Source organism: Lynx rufus, unplaced genomic scaffold, assembly GCF_022079265.1.
Source record: "Lynx rufus isolate CCGP_SWC_20201006 ecotype Redwood Valley unplaced genomic scaffold, mLynRuf1.p SCAF_3, whole genome shotgun sequence".
Taxonomy (NCBI): domain Eukaryota; kingdom Metazoa; phylum Chordata; class Mammalia; order Carnivora; family Felidae; genus Lynx; species Lynx rufus.
The window spans coordinates 143,942,492-143,965,202 of record NW_025814845.1 but is presented as its reverse complement, the minus strand read 5'-3'; the positions used below and the strand labels follow the sequence as shown (position 1 = coordinate 143,965,202).

The 22,711-nt window shown below is 35.8% G+C and overlaps 1 protein-coding gene across 5 annotated transcripts in view; it reads right to left on the bottom strand.

The window, feature by feature from the left end:
* The window catches only part of CLCN3 (chloride voltage-gated channel 3), a 97,875-nt gene that overhangs the window by 16,123 nt on the left and 59,041 nt on the right, over positions 1–22,711 (bottom strand). For 4 of the 5 annotated variants that reach the window (XM_047091048.1, XM_047091050.1, XM_047091049.1 and 1 more), the window contains 8 exons: positions 16,054–16,153; positions 14,533–14,720; positions 13,428–13,550; positions 11,426–11,632; positions 8,689–8,769; positions 7,235–7,780; positions 4,079–4,265; positions 842–1,240 (listed from right to left, as the gene is read on the bottom strand). In XM_047091048.1, the coding sequence (XP_046947004.1) occupies positions 842–1,240; positions 4,079–4,265; positions 7,235–7,780; positions 8,689–8,769; positions 11,426–11,632; positions 13,428–13,550; positions 14,533–14,720; positions 16,054–16,153 (1,831 nt within the window). The remainder of the gene's footprint in view (positions 1–841; positions 1,241–4,078; positions 4,266–7,234; positions 7,781–8,688; positions 8,770–11,425; positions 11,633–13,427; positions 13,551–14,532; positions 14,721–16,053; positions 16,154–22,711) is intronic. The other variant, XM_047091052.1, reaches the window with a different exon arrangement.

The window sequence follows — 22,711 nt, the reverse complement described above, 5'->3', positions numbered from 1 at the left end:
TGTCTCCCTCTCTCTGACCCTCCCCCATTCATGATCTGTCTCTCTCTGTCTCAAAAATAAATAAACGTTAAAAAAAATTTTTTTAAATAAAATAAACAAATAGGGGAGCCTGTGTGGCTCAGTTGGTTAAGCATCAGACACTTGGTTCCGGCTCAAGTCATGATCTCATGGTTCATCAGTTCAAGCCCCGCATTGGGTTCTGTGCTGGCAGCGAGGAGCCTGCTTGGGATTCTCTCTCCCTCTCTCTGCCCTTTCCCCTGTCGCTCTCTCTTTCTCTCTAAGTAAATACGTTTAAAAAAAATTTTTATTAAAGACTAAAAAAATAACAAAGTTGCTATTACATGTTACTATTGTAAACTTAAATCCAAAAACTGAAAAAGGAAAATATTGTGAATCTGATATGAAACAGACCAAAGATGAAATTTTTCAAAGTTTGCATTCAAATAAGCCAATATTAAGTTAATATAAGAATGTATTTACTGGGATGCCCTGGCACTTGCTAGGCCATATATTACATGCTACTACAAACAATATTAACAAGGCTTATCTGAGTGGGAAAAGAATCTGACTCCAATCTCTGATAACAATGCCAAATCAAAAGATAAAACTGTATTTAGTGAGAAAACAATTCACAAATTCCTTTCCTAAAGAGCATAAGACTTTCAGGGACATAAATAAAATATACTCTTTACCCCAACACACCCAACCAATTAAATATTGTTTTCCTTTCCTCCAGAAATCCATTATATGTCTTTATCTATCTAGATACATAGATTCCACAGATACACGATATAGATACAGTCAGATGTATATGTGTGTCTGTATTCTTAAAAAAGGGTACCTATTGCAATTGTCAGGTCTCTTCTGAGGGCAAATCCCACTAATCGTTGAGATTCTTTTGACATTATGACAGGAAAGCCATTGTAGCTGGTTTCATTAATCATGTTTTCTATATCATCCACTGTCATATTGTCCTGTGTCAGGACAGCTAAGGGAGGATCGTTCCTTCGAGGTCTCATGACGTCAGCAGCCAGGGTGGTATGAGTGAATTCTTCTTTTGCGTCCAAGAAAGGGTATCCATTTAAACGGATGTGTGCTTCATAAATGCCTTCCCTACCAAAAGCATCACCAACCCATTTACTGGTCATTACTGCAGCCATAAGGGGAACAATATATTCCAAGCCTCCAGTGAGCTCAAAAACAATAACCACCAGGGAGACAGTCATCCTTGTCACGCCACCTGAAAAAAAATAAATACCACTGGTCAAGGAGGACAGGACAGGTCAGTGGAACTGTTCTACCAGGCAGTTGAACACAAATCGTAAAAAGAACTTAGTGAAAAGGATAATCATCGAAAACTACTACTCCTCTTTTAGGACAATTATCACTGTTTTAATAAGATCTAGAGAAACACCAATTTTCTTTGTTAAACACAAGACTATTAAAATAACATTTCAAAACCTGTTTACTTCACAGTAAACAGCCAACTGAAACGAATTTGCCATTTTGGTTTATTGCTATAGCAAAGATATAATTCCACTCTTATAAAAGCTGATTATTAATTAAAGAATTTGGTGAAGCACATCATAGCTATCTTGCTTACTACCACATTACAAATAAAGCTCCTATGTGGGTAGAATATTAATACATTTCTCTCCTCTAAATCTTTTCAAAATGAGTAAAATATTTTGGTGCCTTGTGATTTATGTTAACAGTGTAATATCCTCTCCCTTAGAAACTCATCTATTCATTTACCCAAATCATCATTCTTTTTTTTTTTTTTTAATTTTTTTGATGTTTATTTTTGAGAGACAGAGAGTAAGCAAGGGAGGAGCAGAGACAGAGGGAGAGGGAGACGCAGAATCTGAAGCAGGCTCCAGGTGCTGAGTTGTTAGCACAGAGCCCGACAAGGGGCTCAAACTCACAAACTGCAAAATCATGACCTGAGCCGAAGTTGGATGCTTAACCGACTGAGCCACCCAGGTGCCCCCCAAATCATCATTTTGAACTATCACCTCTATGCTCATGCCTTCTAATCCACATCTTTCTACTTCCTGTTGCCATTGTCCCATGTCTCCAACTATGCATACCTTATTGCTGTGCTTGTCTTGTTTTCCAACTGTAAAAAGACTTTGGATGACCCACTGTCACAAAAAATACCACACATTTAAAACCAAAGTCCTCTTCTTCCCCAAAGAGCTACCCATTCCAGCCAGCACAGCACCATGTTCTTCTTGACAACCTAGATAGTTATTCTGGGTTCATCCTTTACTTGAATCCAATACCTAGACTCTCACCTAGTCTTATCTGATTTGCTTTGCAAAATATCCATCTATTGGTCCCTTCTCAATATTGTCACTATTACCAAACTAGTCCAGACTCTCAAGACTTTGTTCCTTAATTTTAATACTATTTTATCTTACCTCCTTGACTCCAAGCCCCATTACCTTTAATCCACTTTATAAGCCACGTTCCCAGGTTAATCTTTCCTAAGTACTACTTTCATCATGTTGCTCCTTTGCTCAAAAACCTACCAGGATTTGCCAGTTCATACTGTATAATTAAGCTTAAACTCTTCCTTTTTGCTTTTTAAACTAAAAATAGAAGGGAGAAAGAACCTACTACGTATTACACATCTACACTATGCCAGGCATGTCCTAATCAGTTCACAGAGAATTTTGTTTTGAACTCAAGTAACTTATTTTACCTGGCACTGTGCTAACAGCTTTACATGCATTTTATCTCATATAATGCTCAAAACAACTATAGGAGATTAGTGGTTATTATTTCTATTTTAAAGATAAGAAAATAAAAAATCAAAGTAAAGGAACATTCCCAAAGTTGTCAAGTTACAACTACCGAAGCCACGATTCTGCCACAGATATGACCTATTCCAAAAACAAATTCATCCTGACACAGATGATTGCCTTTTCATAACCTGGCTCTTTCTCACTAATCCAACTTCATTTCCCAAAAGTATCCAAAATGCACTCTCTGCTTCAATAGTATCAGTATCCTCAAATTTATTCCAATTCCTTCAATTTCACACGATTCTATTCCTCAACAAAATCCTCTTCTTTAAATCCTACTAGTTTTCTGAAATAAAGCTCCTGTTCTACCTGAACTACTTCAGCTCTCTTTTCCTCTAGTTTCCTACACTGTCATAGACTCAGTACTATATATAATTATTATATATTTCTTACTACTGTTTCTCAGTTTTGGTCTTATCTTCCCTTCCCAATCTGACTGTCGTTGAAGTGTGGGCCCATGTTTTACACTTCTTTTTGTATCACTCACTGCACCTAGCACAGCACTTTACAGAAAGTGGACAACTACTAAATCACCGCTACTGTGGTGAAAATGTCCTGTCCTTCACTTTAACTTGATAGCATTCTTTTGGAGATCAATAATTATAGATTTGTGATTCATTGAACAAAAGTAAGTCAAAAAACCAACTATTTAATATCATAACCAAAATTCGACATTTAAATTTTAAAATAACAATTTTTCATATCCAAGAGGACAACAGACTCTTAAGTATTTAATGCAGTTACTTTGTTTTGCTTTTCATTAAAACAGTAGTTATCTTTTTTAATTTTCCTATAAATGCACCTTAAATCAAAGAGGGCTGGTAAACAACTCTTTCTTTACAGCTAACTATAAATCACTGCAGAACCAAATCTTCAGCTTTGCTAAAATGTTAATCTCAGGAACCATGCTATAGTTGTTATAGGTAAGCCAAGATCCCTGACAATGAAAAAACCAAAAATCTCCCTGACAGGATTCAAACTAAGCCTATGTTGTACTGAGATGTTTTCTGTCACAAAGCATTACATGATGTTTAAAAGATGCTAACTACCATTAAGTTTTTGTATTAACAAATATTTAGAGCAGGCAAAATGAAAACTATTACTACATAAATACTATATAATAGTGGTTTCATTTCTGTTAAAACATTCTCTTCCTCCATCCTGTACCGCCCTCACCCCCCTCACCAATTAAGCATAAATGTGCTCCCACACTCGCTCTCTTCTCTCTCAGATTCACAAACATCCATACACAGACACAGTTACGTTACCTAAGCACGCAGCAGCACCAACCATGGCATAAAGGCCAGGTGTAATGCAATCAGCTCCAACCTCACACCATTCCTTAAAGATAAACCAGTCATGGTGAAAATACGCAAGCTGTTCCACCGCAATCCCCACAATCCTTCCGGCAATCGCACCAATGGCCATGCTGGGAATGAACAAGCCGGACGGAACCTGTAACAAAACCACAATGCTTAAGGAGACAGAGATCCTCTACTTATATGCTCGGAACCTAAATTATGGATTTCTAACTAACACTTTAGATTCTTTTCACGTTTTATTTATATAGCAAAATCCTAGTACAAATAAAACTACAGCAAAATACTGTTCTAATGGTACTTTAGTAATTCTGTGATTTCAGTTACAAAGTAACAAATAACATTCTCTAAACCAACCTAAGGGTTATTCATCCTTTAGCTCAAGGGTTCCTTAATGCCAGTCCCTAACACGATTTTCATTAATTCATGGTGAAATGGGGAAAGGAAAAAAAAGGACAATATGAAGCATTTTTCATTAAACTGAATCAATTTAGTGTGAAGTACTGTCCTTTACTCCATGATTACATCCTCCCTACATATTTGTTGTTTACCAAATGAAAAAAATATTAGATGCTATTCCTCAAGTAGTACAATGTAAAGAGGACAACCTTATCAGGTCCTTCAATATTTGTTTAACGATATATATATATATATACATATATATATACACACACACACACACATATATATATATGGAGAAGAGTATGTATCAATTAAATGTAATGAAAAAAATAGGAATAGTAGATACCTTAAGCGAGATCATTTAAGGATTAAAATACTAATAGCTCTAAAATGTTACAGAAATGAAATAAGCTGAGCACAAAATAATGGCATGTTGAACACTGCATTAGGATCATTAAAAGGTTATCCAAATAGAAGAGATCAAAATATGTTTTACACTCTCCTGTTGATTAGGATCCTTCAGCCAGAGCACAGAGCGAGGTGAGACTTAACAAAGACCTGACAACTGTCTCCAGCTTCCTGTAGCTCAACTAAAGATGAGAAAGTTGGGATTTACAGAAAATCAACTTACTGTAGAAACAGGAGCTTTAACAGCTGCTTTAACTTGATTCACTATGATTAAACATTTTAAACTTCAAGGTTTTTCTATTATTTAACTCTTATAATCAGTGGACTAAATAGAGAACAACAGAAGAGACAGAGACCATATTTCAAAAACCATCATTACAATTTTGTTGAAATTAAGCTGTTATTCCACATAATCTACATCTGTGAAAGCATATAATCACTAGTGAATGTTAACTTAAGGAACAAGGATTAGCTGACATCGGATTCCCTATATACAGCACTGACAGCCATATAAGAGAATTATATTTACTGGCAAATCACTAATTAATGAATATTATTCTTCTAAAAATTCACATGAAGCAACATCCCAGGGCATTAGGCCTAGCTCCCTTAAATCCTTGATGGAAAAAGACATGGTATTCATAGGCTAGTAATTTAACTCTGAGTCTGCAGTGTCCTTTCAAGCTAACACCCTATAGTAATATGATAGGTGGAATAATAGCTCCCCAAAGATATCCCTATCCTAATTCCTGTGAATGTGTTATGTTATACAGTAAGGAAGAATTAAGGGTGCCGGTAAAATTAAGGCTGTTAATCAGCTGACCTTAAAACAGGAAATTATCATGGGTGCCTGAGTAGCTCAGTTGGTTAAGTGTCTGACTCTCAGTTTTGGCTCAGGTCATGACCTCACAGTTTTGTGAGTTCAAGCTCCACATGGGGCTTTGCAATGACGGTGCAGAGCTTGCTTGGGATTCTCTCTGCCCCTCCCCTACTCATACTATCTGCCTCTCTCTCAAAATAAATAAATAAACTTAAAAAAATTTTTTTAAACAGGAGATTATCCTGGATTACTTAACTGGGCTCAAAGTAATTACAAATGTTTTTTAAATGTGGAAGAAAGATTTAGAATAGGGTCAGAAAAATGAAGATAAAAAAAGACTTGACCACCCATTGCTGGCTTTGAAGATGGGAGAAGGGGGCCATGAACCAGGGAATGTGGGAAGCCTCTAGAAGGCTGGAAAAGGCAAAAAAAAAAAAAAAAAAAAAAAAAAAAAAAAAAAAGCTAGACTCTATAAATTCATGTGAACACCTTGATTTTAGCCCAGTGAGACCCATTTTGGACTTCTGATCTCCAAAACTAAAATAAATTTGTGTAATTTTAAGCCATTAAGTTTGTGGTAGTTTAAAACAATCATGGGAGCACCTAAATGGCTCAATCGGTTAGGCATCTGACTTCAGCTTGGTCATGATTTCACAGTTCATGGGTTCAAGCCCCATGTCGGGCTCCGTGCTGACAGCTCAGAGCCTAGAGCCTGTGTCGGATTCTGTGTCTCCCTCTCTCTCTCTGTCCCTCCCCCGTGCTCACACTCTGTCTCTCTCTCAAAAAAACAAAAACAAAACAAAAAAAGCACACATTAAACAATAAAAAAATAAAACATGATCATAAATTCCCTAACACTGCTCCAATTAAGAGGTAGGTAGGCCTCTGTGACAGTCTGGACAAACAGAATGCAACAGAGGCATGGTGCATGACTTCTTTGGCTAGGTAAGAAATGGTCCTCTTGGGACACTTGCTTTTAGAATCTTGAGCTACCATGTAAGAAATCCATATGCTCTGAAGGCACCATGCTGGAAAAACCAGAGAGAGAGAGAGAGACAGACAGACAGACAGACAGACACAAATGTTTCAAGAGCCAGACGTTCTGAATCTTCCTAGCTTGGGTGGTAGATGACCAGCCTTAGCCATGTCTGATGACATGTATGATAGGCCACAAACAAAACATGCCCAGTTGAGTCCTTCCCAAATTACTGACCTAATATCAAGAGCAAAATAGTTCTCTTAAATTGCCAGGTTTTGGGGTGATGTGTTACACAGCAACAAATAACCATGCTCAGCAATATATCCAAAGGAATTCTTTTTTTTTCCATTATTTAAAATGAAACCCAAAAGATAAGAACTTTTTCCAGCCTACATTTATGAAATAACCACTTTTAGATAAACATTCACTGCTCATTTCACATAAAAGTTTTGAACATGCCAAGATTACTTAAATAGCACCTCACATCAGTACTTACCTTGATACCAAAAGTGAATACGGTCATTATAATTTTAAATATGAGTGCTAAGCATAACTGCCATATAGCTGAATATACTCCCAGGCCTGCTGGACGATCAGGAATATCATCAACAATTTTACTGGCATTCATGTCATTTCTGTAGTCACAAAGAGAAGAGGATTCCAGAGGACCACAGTCTGTAAAAAGCTCTTTAATCAGCTCACTGGTGTTGAGCCTGGTATATGGATTAGGGAAGGCTATCACCGCAGTAATGGCAGCAACAACAATGACTTCAAGAACAGGATACTTTCCAAATTTGGTAGATTTGCGTCGACGACACCAGGCAATATTTGCCCTAATGAAGAAGGCTCCCCAAAGCCCGCCAAATACCCCGAGGAGAATAAAAGGAAACAGTTCAAAAAGGTACCACGGTGTATGATACTCCACATAAAAAAGGACCAGACGGCTATTACCAAATGGATTGATGGATCTTAAAACAAATGCAGCCACTAAAGCAGCAAAAAAGGATCTCCATAAAGTTTTAAGAGGAAAATAATAGCTAACCTAAAAAAAAAAAAAAAGGAAAAGAAAAATTAATGCTAGAATTTTAAGATGTTTCCAATATGGTATAACTTGAATGGCGAATATCATAGTCTAATTTTTGTTGCAGCTAGAATTTACATATAATAGATTTTACTGTGGTAAGAAAAAGATTGATGTTTCATAACTTTGGCTATCACATCATTATAAATTCACAATATCAACTGGTCAAAAAATGTCTAATAATTACTTCAGACACAGCATTTTTTTATTTTCAAAATGAGTTTCACCTCCAATTCAATCATGTAGAGTGAATAAATACATCACCACCAATTCCTACGAGCTCAAAAAGAAGTATTTGCTTCTTCTATATTAAAAAAAAAGAAAAGAATGCAAACAATGGGAAAAGTAAATTTTAAAACATTCCCAGTCACATTTTTGTGTAAACATGTAAAAAGTCTTGAGAGAACAAAAACAAACTACACCAGTGACACAACTAAAATCATCTTCTTAAATATCAATCACTGCCACAGAAATAATCATACAACAAAAACTCACAAAAACACATTAGGAATTAAGTATTTTTAAAATAAAAACATGGGCTATTTAATTTAACAAATAGTGGTTAAATATTTTCTATACAGTCAAATTCACTTCTGCTTACTTTTAAATATGTCAACAAAGTTAAATTTTAAATGACCACTAATGTTTATACAAGAATAATATTTTTAAGACTTTTCTCAAGGTAAAGAACATGTGTAATGGATTACTCTTTATGTAAGAATACGTGAAAAATAACTTTATGAAATTAAATCTTTGTTTTTAAAACAAAGTCTGCATCTCTTACACTAGTTACAACACTGAAATGTGTGCCAAAATACATTTGTAATGGTAATTATACATAATTTTAATTGCTGTATTTTTTTACCTACCTCTTCCAGGCTAAAAAGAACTCCTCCAATTGGTGCACCAAAAGCTACAGAAACACCTGCAGCTGAGGCAGCTGATAGCACCTAAAAAGAGGATTTGGCTTATTTCATATATTCTTATAAATTCAAATATATCAAATAAAAATTCTTTATGTTGCTTGAATTTTTGAAATGCCTCTTCTGAATTTAACTTGCATGTCCACCCACCGCCCCAAACAGAGGCAAATATTTATTTCCTCTAAAAAGGTATTTTTTTCTCTTCTGCTTTAGTTGAAAGGTCTTTCATATATTCAATATTCAGTCAAAAAACATTGATGTGAGATAACTACTGTTTTCTAAATCCTACTAAAATATCCAGAGAACTTAAAACCTATTGAGTTTCCTTATTTTCACTACTCTAAATCCTGTGACAATACTACAACTGCCAATATGGAAAACCTCATCTAAAGCACAATGGCTACCCTTTATGACACAGTCTTTCCAACTAGAAGCCTAACAATAAAGTTAAAGAAGACAAAAATATCCACAAAAGCTCTTACAGATCCTCTCTCCAGCTCCCCCAGACTATCACTTGGACATTGCCCACTTTCCACCAGTACGAAGTCAACTACACAAATAAGTTCACTAAACATTTCATGTTGTAATTATTTTCCTAAGAGTCTAATTATTCCTTTCACTATTTCATTCCAGTAAATATCTGAGGCTATCAAAACATTTTCACAAATGGTCAAGTTTTACATTTCTGAAAAAGAAACTGGAGGGGCGCCTGGGTGGCGCAGTCGGTTAAGCGTCCGACTTCAGCCAGGTCACGATCTCGCGGTCCGTGAGTTCGAGCCCCGCGTCAGGCTCTGGGCTGATGGCTCGGAGCCTGGAGCCTGTTTCCGATTCTGTGTCTCCCTCTCTCTCTCTGCCCCTCCCCCGTTCATGCTCTCTCTCTGTCCCAAAAATAAATAAACGTTGAAAAAAAAAAAGAATTTTAAAAAAAGAAACTGGAAATAATCAAAATTAAATTATACACAGTTAAGAACATGATCTCCATTGTCAAGCTGCTGTCTGGCAAAACACCCAAGTAGTCATAACTCACATTTTATTGTAAGTATAAAGGAATCATTTAATTTAAAAATGTCAAGAAAGTGAACTAGGAAGAAAGCCAATCAATATATGAGACCTTAATGCTTTCACAACTAACAAACTCTAGGCATTTATATGCTAAGGGTGAACCAAGTTAATGTCATGTACATTACTAACCACCTACAGTGTGTATCTTAAAATTTTAAGTGATTTTAATTTCTGTAACATTTTCCTAACAAATTACATTTTGCACTTAAAATGAATAAATAAAAATAAAATTTACCCCCCCAAAATATCAAGGTACAATAGCAAGTAAAGGAACTGCACTGGAGGGACAAATGCTATAGCTTCATTTTAGCCACTGATTTGTTATAATACAGTTTTAGGTTATGTTTTGTTTTGAACATACGTACAGATCCACACAGTCATAGTAGTAGTAGTGGTAAGGAGTATAGACTTGAGTCAGAAAAATAAATTTTAATCCATACTCTGACATTCTGCTATACAATCTTGGGCTGGTTTAGCAGCTTTACGCCTAATTTCCTATCTATAAATGGGGATACCAGTGCCAAGTTAATAGGATTATTGTGGATTTAAATTTTAAAATACAAGTAAAGGACTTAGAGGCAGATACATAGTAAGCAATCAGTAATGTCAGCTATTTTTGTTAGAGGGTAATATTGGAATCACAATTATTGTTCAGAGATGGAACTATAATGATCTGAAGTGTTCCACTTTTAGACTACCTACTGCCAATGCATGAACAATGTGTTAGTACTAAAATGAACTAGAATTGTATCAACTCAAGAATTAAATCGTTTGATAAAAATATTCTACTCTTTTCTTATATTATTAAAAACAGGATGAAAGGCTTGTGCTAGGGCCACAGACCTCTGAGTTCTCTATTTAACGATATAAAAATATCATACCTTAAAAACCCCCAAGATGCACCATACCATCTTGGCCTACAGATTAGATTGGGAAAACAGGAAGGATTGGGCCCCCAAAGTATAGAGCCAATACAAAAGGTCTCAGGGGCCCATTTTCCTTCTAGAAAATATCCACAGCAATCTTAGAATCATTAGGAAACTCTATAAAGTTTAAAGACTTCCTAGGAGATCTCAGGCTGGCCAAAAATAAATGATAAAGGAAAATGCTCCTGAGCAGCTCAATAAAGAGGAATTCCTATACTCCCTCTAGTGTGAATCCCTGATTTAAATCTTGAGGGGTCCTAAAAGCCCTCAGAACATCTTCACGATGCCACATAGCTAGCTCTCTGCAGATGACACACATCTCTTGAGGGCATTAGACACTTCCTCCAGAGGAGAAAATAATGTTCCATTTGGGGAAAACTTCAGAGGAAGAAAGGTGTAAGGCAAAGCAAAAACAAATGGAAAGACCTTTGTGAAATTCAACTGAAACCAATGGTAGTCCATCAAAACCTCTCTAAAATATAGGGGTAACTGAGCAGCAGTGGGGATGGGGTCTAAAACACATTAGAGGTACTCACAAAGGGAAAAAGAAGCAAACAATTCTCACACTTGAATTTGAACACAGAATTTATCCAAAGAGTAGAGTAAAAATGTGATCTTTATACTAGGAAATTCTCACTGATGTAAGTCTACGTCATAGATTTTTATCTGTCAAATAAACTACAAAAGACACTTACCTCCCTTTTTTTAGCTTCATTTGTGCTATACTTTGGAAAGAGGTAGGAAAAAATATTTCCACAGCAACAGGCAACATGTACCAGAGGACCTTCTTTTCCTAAACTCAAACCTGATGCCACAGCCAATACTAATGTGATGGTTTTGATCATTAAAGTCCATTTTCCCAAGTAACCTCTGATGATGAATCCACTTAAAATAGTTTTAATCTACAAAGGAAAGAATAAGACAGTTTAATTTTCTTTAAGAAACAGAACTTAAGTTATTCTCTTGTTTTACTCACAAAACCACCTTGCAAAGATTTTTAGGTGGACCAAGGAACAATTCACAATTTTTCAAAAGCCTTAACTGTTATGCTACATATAATAAATCTGTATCATATTCTAATTATCTTCTCAAGCAAGGATTGAAGGCAACCATATCTCATGAACAAAACTAAAATACAAGGCCATGTTAAAGGAAATACATACCTTAATACAAGGGTTGTAATTACATAACCAGGAAAAGGCAAATATGAGTATTTCTGTTGTAGAAACATAGATACATTTCAGACATTCTGCCAGAAATAGGGAATTATGTCTTCTCATAGTACTGTCATCACATATAGTATTTTCCTGTATATTAAGAATGGTTAAGTGGCAACAGCTAAATGCTGCATGATACTGCCCCTTATTAAAGACTTTTTTTCTCCCTTCCTTCCTTCCTTCCTCCCTTCCTTCTTTCCTTTTTTTTATAGAGAGAGAAAGAGAGATCATGCCCACACCAGCAGGGGAGAGGGCAGAGGGAGAGAGAGAGAACCCCAAGCAGGCTCCATGCTGAGCGTGGAGCCCGATGCGGAGTTTGATCCCACAACCCTGGGACCATGACCACAGCTGAAACCAAAAGGTAGACGCTCAACCAACTGAGCCACCCAGGCACCCCAAGACATTCTTAACTAACAAAATTTTAAAAATCACTACATTTCAAAAGGAAATGTGCTAGAAAAAGCTGATAACTTAAGACAGAAAAATTAAAAAGGGAAAGAAATGAGTTCCCATCACATTATTCAATATATTCTTTAAATACTGTTGATAGGGGCACCTGGGTGGGTCACAGTCAGGTGAGCATCCAAATCTTGATTTTGGCTCAGGTCATGATCTCACGGTTCATTAGTTTGAACCCCATGTCAGGCTCTGTGCTGACCGCATGGGGCCTGCTTGGGATCCTCTCTCTGCCACTCCCCCAATCATGTTCTCTGTCTCTCTCAAAATAAACCTTAAATTAGTTAATTAATTAATGTTGACTTAAAAAATCCAAAAGTTTGTACTACTGACCCACTATGATCAAATGTTTATTTTCAAGTATAAAATGGTTATAAATATTATCTACCAAATTCAAGAATTATTAACTTATCTAGTTAAAAGACAGTCATAGGGGTGCCTGGGTGGCTTAGTCGGTTAAGCTCAGGTCATGATGCTGTGGTTTGTTGAGTTCGAGCCCCACACTGGGCCCTGTGCTGACAGCTCAGAGCCTGGAGCCTGCTTCAGATTCTGTGTGTCCTTCTCTCTTTGCCCCTCCCCTGCTCTCTCTCTCTCTCTCTCTCTCAAAAATAAACATTAAGAACAAATTAAAAAAAAAAAAAAGATAGTCATAAAAAGAGAATTAATGTATTCAAGTCAGGTTCATAGCAGCAAAACATCAACTAATCTATCACAGAACTTTAGGCCACATAATAATTTTCCAGGTTTATAACTGAGTCTTCTGATATTTGTTTAGTCACGTGCTAAATTAGTGGTGGAAAAAGAAAAATCAACCCTCACAGTTAATGATAAAATGACCATGGGGAAGAATTTCTTTCAGTGATATCTATAATCAGCTTACATTTTTAAGATTTTCTTTTTCTAATTTTCTTCCTCATGTTACAAACCATTTCCCCAGAAAGACTACTTTTTCCCCCTAAAGGCAAAAGATAAACACTGTAACAATCACTTAATGATTAATGATATTAAATATTGCATGGCTTACCTCTGGAATTCCAGAGCCACAGGCATATGGAGCAAATACCTTTACCAGGGAAACGGCAAGAAAGGCAAAACTCAAGGCCCAGAAGATGTACATTATGTAATTCATGATGTAAGAACCAGGGCCCTAAAAGGCAAAGCATTTAATAGTATAAATTTAATTTACAGTGTACCCCTAATGCAAGTGCTTGCCACATAAGAAATTTGGGTAAAACTCATATAAGTTTCCTGGTTTACTTCCACATTAGTAAAAGCTTTATATGAACAAAATATTTAAGTACAATCAAAAAGACATACTCATGTATATATAAGGGGCCTTAATCTATTGAATGTTTTTCCTAGCTTTTTCTTGATCCCTAAAGTCTAAATGTCAAAAATCTGCTGCACTTTAAGCTCTGCCTACCCACAAACCACATTTTGGAAACAGTTGTGAAGACAAAATTGCATTCCCACTTAGATCTCACTCTGCTGCAATTTTCCTGAGGATCAAATGAGAAACAGCATACTGCCCATGTTACCAGCAAATATATTCTCTTTTTATAGCTTGAAAATTCAGCTATAACAAAACTTTAAAAATATATCCGCATATGACCACACAACTACATATATTATATAACATTCTAACTTCTACAATGTTCTTCAATAAAGAACATCAAGAACAGTAAAATCATTTAAATACTATAATATCACAAAGAAAAATCTATAGATTTCTTCGAGATATCTCCAGTTACAAGGCTTATTTTACTAAATTTTTTGATAATTCATACTTCCTGACAATTGTGATATGTTAAGCAGTTTTAATAACTTGACTTCATATTAACTTTCTGTGATTAAACAGATCCTCTCACACTTCTTTTCTACAATAAGACATTTAATGTCATAATTGAATAGACTTGAATGTGACTATGTAGTTAACTAATACAAAAGCTTCTTGAAGCTTTACATTTTACTTGCTGCAATGTATTCTCATATTTTCCAATCTATCCTATTACATTTTTTTCTTTTAATGCAGCTGCAAGAATCTGTGAATAATTCTGTTAATTAAGTGAATTAGAGACTCATTTCACTGTATCAATTATTAATTCATCTTTAGACACAGCAAGACTTACTTCTGCTTGACCTATGATTAATTCTGCCCATGTTTTCCACTGTGGACATTTATCCCTCTCTTCAAATGTTGTTTCATTAGATCCCCAACAACACTGCTCATGGTTGTACCACAATGCACTAAGGCAAATGCCCTCCTTTAGGTCAGTCATCCAGTCAGCAGCAATGTCTATTAATCCAGCCAATGCCCCTATAAAAACATGTTGGAGGTGGTAAAAAAGAACAAAAAAAGTGAATCCATTCTTGAGAGGCATTTAGAACTATCAAGTTAAAAGAGTCCAAGAAAACTGGGGACTCCTTATAAATAAAGGGTCACATAGGAAATATTACATAAACTTAATATTTTTAACTGTAAATAGCCACTCTTTAAAATAAAATGGCTATTCTTTGTTTGAAATTAAAACTAGTTACATCATTAAAATTCACTGTGATTTGTAATAAAGGTGTTTAAAACACACTAAAAAGATCTTTAAAAGACAGCTATCTGGCAGGAGGTTCATAAATCAGGTTATTAAAGTCAGAGTTTTTAATGTTTCAATCTGAAACTTAATAAAATTACAAATGATCTCAATATCATTAAAATTTAATGTCCATTAGAAGTAGTGAAACTCATAGCATTAATGAATTACCCTGACAGATTTTCAGTTTTTTTCTTAAATAATAGAAAATCAAATGTAGCAAGATCATGTTACTGATAAAACACAAAAATATGCAAATTTATGGTCAAAGTCTAGATCCTTCTCATTGTATGAAAAGATCAATAGGTCACAAACACAGTGGCCACAAAATTCCTGTGCATGCCAATTAGAGATAGCAGTACTTCCTTCTATTCTCCACATAAATTTTAATTTGCCTCATGTTCTTCTGGACATAATCTTCCATGGTGGAAACTGAAAGTCATTAAAACAGTCCTTAGTGTTTGTTTCCAGATCTTCAACTGCTATTTCTTAAAATCTCACATAGAGGGACTCTGTGGGCACTCTATAGCATGGTAGTTAAAATGTGGGCTCTTCAGCTAAACTGCCTAAATTTAAATCTTTGCTTGGCCACTTACTGGCTACATCACCCTAGTCAAGTTACTTAACCTCTTGTGCTTTATGTAAAATGGTGACAATAACAGTACTTATTCCATAGGACTGCCATGTCGTTTACATACGTGTAAAGATTTTAAGTCAGTGCATGACACTTACAGGAAGCACTTAATAAATATTAGCTATTTATAATGATTTAACATTAAAAGATACTTTATTGTATATCTGGACCAAACCACATATTTTACAGATACAGAAATTGAACCCAGAAAGATCAACCAAACTGGATAAACACTTAAGGTGACACAGCCAAGACTAGACTCTGAAGCTTCCTGCATCCTAGTCTTATACTTAAGAAAGTTTCTTGAAAGAAACAAAACAAATGCTTTTAAAAATCCAACAGGACCTGAAAAAAAAAAATTGCAGGAAGGAGAGGAGAACTATTTATTTTTTCTGTTAACGAAAAAAGATTGCATTAAAATTTTTCTTTACCTGATGCCAATCCTGTTAGTGTTACTACTAACCATCCTGACCATGCATCATATAAGCTTTTTGTCATTTCCCATGCTGATTCTTTCTTTTTGCTGTTGATCTGAAATTAGAAATGTTTATGCTTCATTTTTCAAACTATGAATAGAAGACACAATTCTAGAATCTAAAAGTTTTTCTCACTTATTTTACATGAGACAGTAGTTGATAAACTAAATAATGGGAAAGGTGAGTTTGGGGCAGAATCGCTATGTCAGACAGTTGTTATACCCATAAACCAGATGCTAAACGTTTACCCAGAGATCTGCATTTTTAACAAAAACCTCAGGATATGAGAGCAAGGGATCCACAAACCAGAAAGAGTCTTGCCTAGGCTGTTTAAAATTGAATCAAATTTAGCAGATATACATCTTTTATATTAACAGAAATAAGACATTATAGATTGAAATGTCTGTCATTCCCTGGCCATTTTTTGGTCCTAACAATTAAATAATAATCCTAGCAGGATTATAATATTCTTTAAAAGGTAAGGTCAGTGAATAATAGTACCATACCCATAAATATAGTATACAATAGTCATGTGAGTAAAGAGGTTTACCAAAACTTGCAGGCCTGTAAATATGCAGGTATGTAGAGTTTTAATCCCAGCTGTGGGGTCCAGAGGCTCTCTTCTATCACTGTGTAAGGTAAAAGAGTCCTCTACTGAATATAGCAGAGGAAGGGAGATTAGCAGGATAGGAATAGATTTGATTTTCAGATCTCACTCTACTAAGACACAAGAAGGCAAGTCTTCCTTCTCTTAAGAATGCACTTGCTAAGCTATCCCTAACTGGCCCAAACCTCTTCTATTCTACTAGGATTGTTGCTTTAAAAAGCCATATTCGGGGCGCCTGGGTGGCGCAGTCGGTTAAGCGTCCGACTTCAGCCAGGTCACGATCTCGCGGTCCGTGAGTTCGAGCCCCGCGTCAGGCTCTGGGCTGATGGCTCGGAGCCTGGAGCCTGTTTCCGATTCTGTGTCTCCCTCTCTCTCTGCCCCTCCCCTGTTCATGCTCTGTCTCTCTCTGTCCCAAAAATAAATAAAAAAAAAAAAAACGTTGAAAAAAAAAAAATAAAAAGCCATATTCTCAGCCTAGGACTTCAGTGCTCAAACTGTCCCACAGAATGGCAACAGCTGGAATTCAATGATCTGGTCTATTTTAAACCTCTGGTCTACTTTAAGCCATAAGGCCTCACTAAAAAGATTCCAGTTAAGTTCTGGGTTGAAGAAGGTGCAATTTTCCACCTTCTATACCATAAGCAACTAATCACAGATACTAAGCATTCTTTAGAGGTCGAAGTTAGGTTCCCTTCTTTCAAAAATAACCATTAAACCCCATGTTGCTTTTTCTCAATGAGAGTAACTATAATGTTTTATACAATATGAGGTAAAACCTTGGAAATCATCTAAATGCTCATCAATACAGTATTGGTTAAGGGTATTGCAGTTTATCTGTGTAATGGAAAATTCTGCACTCACTGAAAAAGAATGAGATAGATGCAGTGTCGTGCAGGGGAGAAAAGCAAAGTGGATACACGTGGGTATAGGAGGCTTCCATTTACCTAAGAAAAATAAGTACATAAATACATATGCTTGTCTTAAAAAATTTTTTTTAATGTTTATTTTTGAGAGAGAGAGAGAGAGAGCATGAGTGGGGTAAGGGCAGGGAGAGAGAGACACAGAATCAGAAGCAGGCTCAGGCTCTGAGCTGTCAACACAGAGAGTGACACAGGGCTTGAAATCACGAACCGCGAGATCATGACTTGAGCCGGTTGGATGCTTTAACCGACTGAGCCACCCAGGTGCCCCATATCTGCTGTATTTTTAAAAATAAAGGGACAAACCATAAAATGTTAAAAGTAAATCATTATTTTAACAGAAGGGAGGCAACAGGTTAAATGGGACAGGGACTTTAAAACAAATAATTTGTATGTGTAACCCTAGTGGGATAAACACTAAGAACAAAAAATATTATTAAAAAAAGAAAGAAAACACTAACTTTTCGGTAAGCACATCGCTGGTGACAGTGCTGGTAATATTCTTAACCTAGCGTGTGTGTATTGTGAAGTAAATCATATGGTTATATATGTGGTATTGAGATTTTTGAAATGGCTGAAAGATGATACAGATTTAAGAACTGGAGGTTAAACAAAAGCTCAATAGTACTGAATTTAAATCAGAAGGTTCCTATAAACTTATGAAGCTAGTAGAAAACAATGGCCAGCCCAGACGCTAGAAAGACCTCTAGTGCCTGCACTGCCTATAAACCATTTTCCTTCAAAGGAAGCAGGGTCCCTGGGGAAAATGGCTGACTCCAGGCAGGAAATATGTAAGATGAAGTGGGATCATCTTCTTTTCCCAGAATATGCCAACATCTACTAAGCACGTGTCAGAGGAGACAGGCATCAACCTAAAGAAGTTCCCACTGGCCAAAAAAGGAATAACATATGCATCAATAAGGATAATAACAGTGATGATTAAAACACATCTAAAAAAAAAAATTAAAAAAAAAAAAAAGGGGGCGCCTGGGTGGCGCAGTCGGTTAAGCGTCCGACTTCAGCCAGGTCACGATCTCGCGGTCCGTGAGTTCGAGCCCCGCGTCAGGCTCTGGGCTGGTGGCTCAGAGCCTGGAGCCTGTTTCTGATTCTGTGTCTCCCTCTCTCTCCGCCCCTCCCCCGTTCATGCTCTGTCTCTCTCTGTCCCAAAAATAAATAAAAAACGTTGAAAAAAAAATTTTTTTTAAAATAAAACACATCTAATATGTTTAAATCTGTGAGTGCATGAAGATACAGAAACAAAAACCAAACAAGCAAACAAAAATCTCATTGGTCAACTTTGAGGATTCTAGGGAACCATTTAATTTCAAACCTTCTCCCTTTTCTGTACAACCTGAACTTCAGGGAACCCAAATAATTGGTATGAAGAAGGTTCTCCTTATAGAAATTTTCAAGCTAATAAATAAAAAAAGAATGACAATTAAATTAGTGACATTTTACAAAATACTGAAATAGTAATATTTGAAATGATATAATGTTGATTTGCTTCAAAATCTGAGGTAGGGGGCTATACAAGTATAATAAAAAGTTTAGGGGGAGGCACACATAGGTGGCTCAGTTGGTTAAGCATCCGACTCTTGATTTCGGCACAGGTCATGGTCTCACAGTTTCATGAGTTCGAGACCCACATTGGGCTCCATGCTGACAGTGCAGAGCTACGGCTATTCTCTCTCTCTCTCTCTCTCTCTCTCTCTCTCTCTCTCTCTCTCTCCCCCTCTGCCCCTCCACTCCTCACCCTCTCTCTGTCTCTCTCAAATAAATAAACTTTAAAACAAATTTTTTTAAAAAGTTCAAGGGGAAAAGAGAATTGGGTAGGTATATATGCGCTGACACAGAAAGTTGGGTGTTTTTTTTAATGTAATGTTTTAAAAACAACAGTGAGAACATTTATGTGTAGAATTTCCCAGGTTAAAAAAATGTTGTTTACACAACCATAGATCAAAAGCACAGAAAATGATACTTGACCTATCTAGAAAGAGATGATTGGTAAGATTAGCTAGGACACTGACTACTTCATATTATTATTATTATTACTATTTTTTAATGTTTATTCATCCTTGAGAGAGAGAGGGGGGCAAGCACTAGTGGGGAAGGGGCAAAGAGAGAGGGAGACAGAATATGAAGCAGGCTCCAGACTCTGAGCTGTCAGCACAGAGCCCGACATGGGGCTCGAACTAACGAACTGTGAGATCATGACCTGAGCCAAAGTAGGACGCTTAACCAACTGGGCCACCCAGACACCCCTTCATATTATTTTTTAAATGTCATATTATTTTAAATGTTTTCAAGAACTATGGACTACCTTCAAAATCAGAGGGAAAAACTGTATTGTGGTTTCTTTTAGTTTTAATTTACTTTAAAATCTTATGAACATGATGTCTTCAGGATACTTTCATACTACCTCACTTTAAAACACATTTTAACTGCAACTGCAATATGTTAATGACTTTGTAAATATATGTAATTCTAAGTACAACTGATTTACCTAACAATCATATGAGATGCAGGAGTTATAGTGCGCCTGCATTAGGCATACTGGATTAAAACACTGGATCTTATAATGTTGCCACAGACACTCTGAGGGTCCCTGAGACCTTCTCAAGAGGGCTTCAAGGTCAAAACTGTTTTCATCATAATATTAACACTGATGTGCCCTTTTCACTGTTTTGACATTTTCACTGATAATGCAAAAGCAAATGCAAAACAGCTGATCCTCAGCACAAATCAAGGCAGTGGCATCCAAATGTACTGGTAGTCATTACATTCTTCACTGCCACGTATCCCAGCAAAAAAGAAGAAAAAAAAAAAAAGTAAGTAAACACCAGTCTCACTTAAGAATGCCTTTGATGAAGTAGTAAAAGTTATTATGCCTCAATCATTGAGTCTTTTTTATAGTATGTGTGATGACTTAAGTATATATAAAGCCTTCTGATACATACTGAAGTATGAAATTATATCTTGAGGAAAAGCATTTAAGTGACTTATTTGAGTTGCAAAATGAACTTGACACCTACACATGGAACACCATTTTTACTTGAAACAAGGATACCGAAGAATGGTTTTTCAGGCTTGAGAATCTGACAGGCATTTTCTCAAAAACAAACCAAGTAAGCCTGTCATTTCAAGTGAAATAAGAGTGTATTTGTTTCTAATGATAGAATTTGAGCTTTCAAGTAAAAATGAGAATTTTGGGAAATTTGTTATCTATCACTATAAGCATGACAGATTCCCAATACTTAAAGACTTTTCTAAAGAGATCAGGGTTGATATTAACAAATGTATTTTTTTTGATATTGTATAGTGAAACTGAAAAGTGTCAACACTAGAAATAACAGCATAGATCAGTGAATATTTTCCAAATGATCACTACATGATGTTACAAAATTATTCATTAGAATTGAAGGTGAACTAACAGATTTCAATGTAACAAAGACAAAGGGTCCACTGATATAGTTTCAGATTACACTGGCAACTAATCTTTAAGAAACTACCACCTATCACTTTGGTACAGTATCAAAGAATATCCACAATGATACAAAAAGGTTATTAAAATACTCCTAGCTTTTCTAACTACCTACCTATATGAGTTTGGACTTTCTTCATATATTTCAACCCAAATAACATCACAACAGACTGAATTCAGAAGCAGATATTAGAATCCAGCAGCCTTTAATAAATAAGACAATAATGAGACTTATGAAAATATAATGTCACTCCCTCACTAAATATTTTTATTTTGGAAAATACAGTTATTTTTCATAAAAATGTTGTGTTTTCAGAAATATATGCTTTGATGTTAATGTATAATAGGGGTTTGGCTACTTTTAAATAAATTAGCATTTTAAAAAATTCTTAGTTTTTGTATCTAACATGGTAAACATCAATTAATATAACAACATAAACTAAGTTCCTTCACTATCCTCGGTAAGTGTTTAGAGTTTAGAGCTTAACAGTGTTCCAAGATGAGGTATGCCTGGGTAGCTCAGTTGTTAAGCATCTGACTTCAGCTCAGGTCATGATCTCACAGTTCATGAGTTCAAGCCCCACTTGTGGTAAGCTTGAGCCTGAACCCACTTCAAATGAGCCCCGCTTCCCTCCCTCCCTCCCTCTCTCTCTCTCTCTCTCTCTCTCTCTCCCCCTCTGCTCCTCCTGTGGGGATTCTTTTTCTCTCTGCCCCTCGCTCATTTGTGCCCTCTCCTCTCTTTCGCTCTCAAAAACATTAGAATAATAAAATAAAATCTAGTGTTCTGAGATGATAAAATAATAAAATAAAATAAAATAAAATAAAATAAAATAAAATAAAATAAAATAAAATAAAATAAAATAAAATAAAATAAAATAAAATAAAAATGTGTTCTGAGATGAAAAACTTTGAAAATCACCACTGGATTGTATTGGGTCTTCCAGAAAAGATTAATAATGAGTGATGAATCTCAGAGGTTATACTTGTCATGAACAACATAATCTAATTTTAATTTCAACTTTAATATACAAATATACATTAGTATGAAAGATAACTAATTTGTACAAGCAGTTATTTTCATTTACAAGTAAATTTCAGACCTCAAAGTTATAATGGGCCTATTAGAATTTGGAATTTCACTTTTCAAAGAGATTTTTCTTTTTAAATTAATTTTTGGACTACATTGTATCAATAAGTTACCGTCCACAAGTTGTACTTTTTAGTAAATGCCACTCTTTTTTCATGAATGTTTTTTATTTAATGAATAAAAACAGTGAGGGGCACCTGGGTGGCTCAGTTGGTTGAGAGACCGACTTCGGCTTAGGTCATGATCTCACGGTTTGTGAGTTCGAGCCCCACGTCGGGCTCTGTGCTGACAGCTCAGAGCAGGAGCCTGCTTCTGATTCTGTGTCTCCCTCTCTCTCTGCCCCTCCCCCACTCATGCTCTGTCTGTCTCAGAAATAAATAAACATTAAAAAAAATTTTTTTAAGTGATACAACTTTATAAATTTTTTCTAATTTAGAAGAAATTTAGGTATTAAAAAAATTTATTTTTTTAATGTTTATTCATTTTTGAGAGAGAGACAGAGTGCAAACAGGGGAGGG